Source organism: Diabrotica undecimpunctata, chromosome 9, assembly GCF_040954645.1.
Source record: "Diabrotica undecimpunctata isolate CICGRU chromosome 9, icDiaUnde3, whole genome shotgun sequence".
Classification (NCBI taxonomy): Eukaryota; Metazoa; Arthropoda; class Insecta; order Coleoptera; family Chrysomelidae; genus Diabrotica; species Diabrotica undecimpunctata.
In genome coordinates, this window is record NC_092811.1 from 49,453,645 (window position 1) to 49,461,511 (window position 7,867).

The following is a 7,867-nucleotide window of genomic DNA, read 5'->3' on the forward strand; positions in this document are numbered from 1 at the left end:
TTAGTAAAATGGTTTGCATAGGTAAACAGAGTCTTCCAGTTTTCCAGAAGGGTATACTAATGTCAAATAGATCACTGCAGGGTCTACTTACTACAATGAAGCAGGAATATGGAATTAATTATATTTGGACCCATCGTTTAAACCAAGATTGTTTGGAAAATTTCTTCTCTCAAGTAAGTATCATAGACATATCTGTATATTATTTTTGTATATCACAATCATCTGACTATGTGATATTTGTCTTTTAGTTGAGAACTCGTGGTGGCCTACATGACCATCCATCTCCTGTGAATGCCATTTACAGATAATTACAGATCTGTAATTATTTTAACATAATTTTATTTAAGTGTTCATGTATATGTGTTTTAAAGTGTTTTAAATATGTATTTGTTAAAGAACGTTTTTTAAAAAACAATTTTGGATAGTTTTCGCCATCATTTGTAGGGGTCAAATGAGTTGCTCATTTCATTTAATAAACATCACGACAACTAACCTCAATTAGTGTAAGATGCAAAATAATTTTTTTTTCTGTATTTTGTACTAATTTTGTTTATTGTAGCACCCTGATGATGCAAATAAAGATTTGCGAAAGCTTGGTTTACTAAAAAGAGTACTTCTTTGTCCTATCTTCCGCTGCACACCCAAATATTTGAGTTTTGTATTCTACTTGATCAGCGTTGATGACAAGCGTTTATCGCTGTTTCAGTATATATATATATATATATATATATATATATATATATATATATATATATATATAATATGTGTAATAGTTTCATATAAAAATTATAATAAATTAATATTACAGTTATCTGAAGATGGTTTAAGTAATAAATAAACTGAAACGTCATGAAATAAAATGTTTTTTTTTATTTCGAACAAAACCCATTTAATAATCATTTATAAATTCAACACAGTCATTAAAAATAATCAAATGAATATATAAAATGGGGAAAACCCCTTTATTGCACTGGAATTACAGTTTTTTTTTATAATTTACTGTTAATTATGTACAACTTAAAAGGTATCTATTTAATGGAATCATGTTTTAATATTTTTTATATTCTATTATATAATCCAGCAATATAATCAGATATTCCTTAAATATATTGAACTTAAGGGAAAACCTACTAATTCTGATATATAAATCTTTAGTTGAATCTCTTTTTCAGCATGGTTTACTTGTTTGGAGGAATTTGTAATAATATACTACATTCTTTATCCCCAATTCAAAATTATGTACCCAAAATAATTAAAAGAAGTATTGTATTTAACCCATTATTAATATAGTATATTAACACGGTTTAGTCACATATATACCCAAGAAAGAATCTACTTCCAATTTAATTTAATAATGCTATTCTACTACATATGTTTAGCTGCAATAATATTTTATGATTTCTGTAACTCTGCAGGTACTTATCTCCTATATTTTTTAAAGATTGAATGAAATAAATAGTCATTAAAAGTCCAAACGTATTTTTTTTTTCAATATAAATAGATTAATATATTTACAATCATTGCTGCTTTCAGAGTTCATTTCAAGAAGTAAAGTGAATAAATTTGAATGTAGCATTCTCAGTGACGTCATTCCCGCCATTAGATTCTCGATGCTGATTGGTGTAAAGTTACCAGGCAACCTGTCTATTTACTAACCTTGATCCTGAACATCTGGTTGCTGGAACGCGTTTTATATAAAGCACACGCTCAGTATGATCCTGAATCAAGAATCAGTGATCAAATCAAAGTAAGTAGTTGGCGCCGAGACGTTCAACGGTGAGGTCATGTGCGATAACGTGAGTGATAAAGAACAATTGACCATTCATGGTGATTATCAGCACCCAGTGAATTGTAAGCATTGAAAGTGTATGGTCCTTTGTTTCTGAACAAAGAAGAAAGTAAATGAACCGTTATTATCAGTAAAATCGTTGGAGTCGTTGTATTTATTGGCGCCTTCACAGATGAAGAAGAAATAATATAATAGATATATAAAATATAGAATAACAATGAAGAAATAAATAATGACAGATACTTCAAAATTAGGCCGGTTATGGAAATGGTCAGAAAAAATTATCTGAAAATAGAAGAAGAAAAGAAAATGTCGGTAGATGAGATGATGGTACCCTACAAGGGTACAAAAGCCGATTGTAGAAGGCAATATATGATGAAAAAGTCTAAGAAATGGGGTTTTAAACGGTTTTAAATGGGGTGATTTTTAAACAGATGCGGAATTAAAAAAAAAGAGATCTTTTCGGCAGAAAGTGGATAACGAAAAAAGAACTTGCATTGTAAATTGAGCCATGCAATAATTATTCTGTGGTTGATTCTAGTGCTGATACGTCTTGTCAAGTCTTTATATGGGAGGAGATGATGGTTCACCAAAACCTTGGAAAGAATCATTTGTTTGTATAAAGTATGTTTATAGATATCAAGATTCTGTTGATGTTGAAATACAAACTAACATTGGTGGGAGATTGATTTAGTGACAGCAAGAAAGAATAAAAACTTCAAGAACAAAATGTGTGGAACTGAGCAGAAAACATACGCTGATGTGGCTGTTGGATCAACCGAGCCTATAATTGAGGAGGATCATCTTACAAAATTACATAAATGTTTTAGTGGTCATTCATCAATAAAAAATGAAGAGGAGTTCTTGGACCTAACTGGTGTTTCATTTCAACTTTAATTTATTGTTGCAAAAAATGGAATTTTCAGAAAAAATTGTGATTTCAAGAGAAAATAGGCTTTTCATCTTATTGGTGAAATTAAAGACTAGATTGTCATTTGCAGCAATGGGCGCTTTGTTTAGAATCCATAGAACAACTATATCAAAAATATTTCTCTTGTCTGCAACAATTAGCCTATCGAACATCAAATTTTGTATTTTGGTCAGACCAGAAAACAGGACCCAATTTAATATTGCAGGAGCGAAGTTCGCCACCTACCAATACCCACACCACTCTAGATTATTTATATACTCGTATATACTTACTCTACCCATCATCTTAGATTATTGTTATCGTTATTCTTATTTCGTTTAACATAATTTACTATAAACCCAGCAGATCGAGCCGTTCAAGAGGTTGCTCCCCCCGCCCGCGTTTATCGTGGAAAGCCGGAGAATCAGAAAGACCCAGCGGCAAGAAATGCACACCGTCCTCGTGGTTCCAAACCTCCAAAGGAACAAAAACCACAAGGGCCACCACCAAAACCAGCTTTGAATAAGCCATCCCAGGCTGAAGCAAATGCTCAAACAAAACATAGCACCACATCTGGTAATCCAGCTGAGGGAGCTATCTTTCGTGAATCAATTACAGTTCGCGAAACCAGGCTAAGGCAGACCTTTTCGCCTTCAGCCCCCGCACTCATCGAGATATCCAGAATTACGTTCGCGGAGTTGCTCACCGATGATGCACAAATAGGAAAAACTCTATTGCCAGAATTCTTAGACTATTATTCAACAGCCCTTCTGTGGCTACGAATAATTTATCTAAAACAAAAGAATTCCCAACCGCTGACAGAGGAAGAACAAGACATCCTCACCTTAACACAGACCACAGTGTTTAGTGTTCCTGAACCTATCTTGCTACAACTCAGGCAAGTAGGTAACATCGTTACAAAGACAGGACAACACCTGTACCCGGACTTTCCAGCTCTACCTATTGCTCTAGTCAACCAGCAACCTGGTTACTATGGTGCAATCCAAATACCAGCGGACAACGTCGACCTCTTAGTACACAACCTGTACGAAGAGATCCCCTGCCTTGGCGTTCTAGCCGAAGCAGTACGCATGTCGATCTCAGATCAACAGCCCGGACCCTACGAATCATCCCTTAGTATCGATCAAGATAATAGAGTAAACCAAAACCTTTTGGGATTCAAACCCTTAGGAATCCGCCGCCCAGAGGCCAAAAATTTGGCTTTCTCATCCAGTATTACTGCTGTCAACTTTCCAAGTTACCCAGCGAATACCGCACTCAATTTTGAGTTTCTAAATGCTATATAAAGTGTGATTAGCACGACAAAAACTTTCAAAGTTACATATGTAGTATTTACCACACTATCCGAAACGGAAGTGCAATCTCAAGTGATAATTTCCCGTCCCCTAGTCCAACTCCAAAGAACTAATGTTTAAGGAGAAACAAGGCCTACCTCTCTCGCATCCGAAGAGCCAGCCAATTACGGCGCAGCCGTATTCTTCAGTACGAGCTTCAATTCTAGAATGTTTTAAACCAGGATATGATGATACTCGTGCAATTATTGATTGCACAGAATTTCAAATAGAAATTCCATCCTCACTTGAGAATCGCGTTTTTTGTTATTCAAAATATAAACATGGATTTACTTTCGAAGTGCTATTTACAATAACTCCCAGTAGTTTCATTTGTTTCAAATCAGATGCTTATGGTGGTCGTATAAGTGATTCCCATATTACAGTTACATCTGGACTAACAAATCTTCTAAAACATGGTGATAAAGTGTTAGCAGATAAGGATTTTCCAGAATTCCAAAGTGTAATTGATGATTGTGGAAAGAAAAGTTTGCTTGTAATGCCACCATTTTTGAAGGATAAACTAGAATTTACTAAGGAAGAAACTGAGAAAACTTACGACACAGCTAGAGTAAGGATACATGTGGAAAGAGTGATGCAACGATTGAGGACATTTCGTGTTTTAGATAAAATACCAGAATATTTGTTTTCACATATTGATGAAGTTATTCATTTGTGCTGTGTCTTAATAAATTTACAACCTCCAATAATTTCTGAACCACAACCTAGGCAATATCTATCAACAGGATCATAAAATAACTTTCAAGACACTGTTAAAATAATATATTATATATTATTATACATTATTCAATACAATAGCAAATGAAATGGGATATAATGTGATATAGACTTAAATCCAGTGTAATGTTTAATATTCATTTTGATAAAATTCAAACAAATTGATATCTGAGCACTAAGGCCTACGCACACAAAAAATAACGATGAGCAAAAACAGTAAACAGATAACAGAATGAAAAATGAAAACAAACGGTGTAAAAGTAACCTTTAACCTTCTTCTTCCACCTTAATTGGGTAAAACCTTTAACCTTTAAATATTTTCACATAAACTTCTTTTTCTCAATGGCCTCTTGCGTAAGTAGTCATCCAGTCGCAGGAACTTATATCTTAAATAATATAATTATAATGAATAAAATAAAAAAGCGTAATTTTACTATTCATTGTGTATATTCGTTCAGTAATCAGTTTACAATAATATTTCAGTTCATTTTAAAAAACACTGTCTTTGACACTGTGTCATCTTCTGATCGTACCACGTGACCTGCCCATCTTATTCGGTTTGCCTTGATATGTCTATGTTTTCAGTTCCATACAGAGTCACCAATTCAGCATGGCGGCGTCAAATGGATATATCGCATCAGAATAACTAGAAAATAGTTCACAGTTAACCTATCGCTGTTTTAGCAATTTAGAGTTTCGGACAAAAACATGTAACGTACGGACACCCTAACGAGCTGTAACAGATATCTAACGCGATCAAACATATAACAGACGTATACATAACGCTATCTAAAGCATGTGAGACGTATAGCAGACGCGTTCTAACTCATATCAGACGTATAGCAGTCGTAGATCAGATTTACAGCAGACGCAATCTAACGCAAAGCAGACGTATAGCAGAAGCAATTTAACTCATATCAGACGTATAGCAGACGCAAGATGAGACAGAACAATCGCTAAAGAAAATCTGTCGGAAAAACGAAATTTGTCAGAGTAAGAAATGAAAGAATCGTAAGAAATTATGTGCGTTAAATACAGAATAACGAAGGACATCGCAACTACACTAGCATGGACACGTTCACAGAATGGGCGACAACAGAATAACAAAAAGTATTACAAATCATGAATGTGTTGCTTGTGTGAGTCCATTTCAAAAGGTAAAAGAAATAATAAGTTAGACTTACTCACAATCAATTTAATTTAATTCTTCTTATTCTTATAAGATAGCTAAAGTCTTTGATGACTACATAAACATCTCTTTTAAAACTGCCTCTAATTTAGGATTGACTTTCTTAAATAACAAAGATAAACGTAACTCACTTGAGTATAGCGGAGTGTATAAGTTGAGCTGCCATACCTGCAATGCATGCTATATTGGTAGAACCTTCAGATCCTTCAATATTAGACTAAGAGAACATCTTAGATATATAGAACGTCCAACATCGGGTCAATCACACTTCTCACAACATATCCGACATAAAAACCACAGCTTTCACAGATTTCACAATCCTCCATACTTGTAACAAAGGCTTATTACTCAATAACTTGGAACATTTAGAAATATTAAAATCTCTAAAAAATCACACAGCTGAAACTTTAAATGCACAGTTAGAACTAGAGTACACACCAGTATACTCAGTATTGATATAAACTTAATATAAATAATTTTACCTGATCTCACTCCATTTCTGCTTTCCACACCAAAATCCATATACTTATATAATTGATTACCCAATATCTTCTTTTATATGAGGTTTTCCATACAGTATCCATTATCTTCATGCACATTTTCTGAATTTACTTCAACATCATGGTCAAACTTTTTATTCCAGTATCCCATATACATTCAAATACATTTGATATACTCCTCAGATTATTTGAATTTCTACATAAAGTTTAAGGTATGGTCCCCATGGATTAAGTTTTTGTTCACTGGTTTCATTAACATGTTACTATAAACTACATTTTCCTAAAACTATATAAAACATCAGTATTGAACTGGTATGGTGCCTCAACTTATTTAACCCAAAATTATTATTACACCCCATCCGGTTGCGACATACACTCATTTTACAAAATATTTAATTTCAAATTAACACGTGGTTTGATTGTTCCCAACACAACATGGTAAGGTCGTTCAGACTAGCAGTATTAATTAAATATAATTTTGTTAATCCTAATAATTAACAAATCTACATTTTCAAATAGAAATATTATATTTTAACTATAAACTGTTTTAAATTTAAAATTGTTAAAGTGTCACAGAAATTATTGTACAAACTCACCATTGTTCGGGTCGGTGTGATGAGACTCCTTCATGGTATTAGAAAATTGAAATAAGAATAATTTACTTTACACCGGTTTAAATAGAGAACCTTTTACCTGTTGGTATAACCAATTTCCGGTCCCAACTGTCTGATATTAAAATTACCAACTAATTTTTGAATACTTAATTATTCAGTCAATTTCTTTAATTTTCTTTAATTTATCAATAATTTTATCAACAATGGTTTATTTACTTATTATTTAAGTTCCATATTAACATATCAGAATTGGAATAAATATTTAAAAATACTTATACACACCATGACAGATGACTCACACCAACAATTATTTCAAAGAAAGTTGGTAATTTTGTTATACATTATACATTTTCATTACAAATGTACATATTTAATTTAATTAACAAATAATCACTTAAGTTTGTTCTGTAACTTTGACTAAGCTGAGTTTGTTATCATAGAATAAGTATTACAATTATTTATATTGTTACATTGAAATCAATTATTTAAAGTTTGTTAAAGTATGCCAATATTAACACATCAAATAACTTTAATATCTAAAATTAAAAAAATTTTAGATTTTTATTAATATCAGCTTATTTCATAAACTGGATAACTTAATTTACAGCATTTAAAATAGAAGAAGAACTGTCACACTTTAACCTACATTTGTCAAGTTTACCTCTAAAATCTGATATACAGCACATAAAAAACTCATTGTCTCCTATTAAGAAATGTAGTTCTTTTGAAAATCCACTCCTTTTAAATTAAATGTCTGTTTCGTCCCCCGTTTTTT

The 7,867-nt window shown here is 32.5% G+C and overlaps 1 protein-coding gene across 1 annotated transcript; it reads left to right on the plus strand.

Moving 5' to 3' along the window:
- The first annotated feature begins 4,127 nt into the window (after nt 1-4,127).
- LOC140450674 (uncharacterized) lies at nt 4,128-4,805 on the plus strand. The gene has a single exon (XM_072544339.1). The coding sequence runs from the start codon at nt 4,128-4,130 to the stop codon at nt 4,803-4,805; it is 678 nt and encodes a 225-aa protein (XP_072400440.1).
- The last annotated feature ends 3,062 nt before the right edge of the window (nt 4,806-7,867 follow it).

Coding starts and splice junctions, on each gene's coding strand:
- LOC140450674 (XM_072544339.1), top strand. CDS start 4,128: ATGTTTAAGGAGAAACAAGGCCTACCTCTCTCGCATCCGAAGAGCCAG.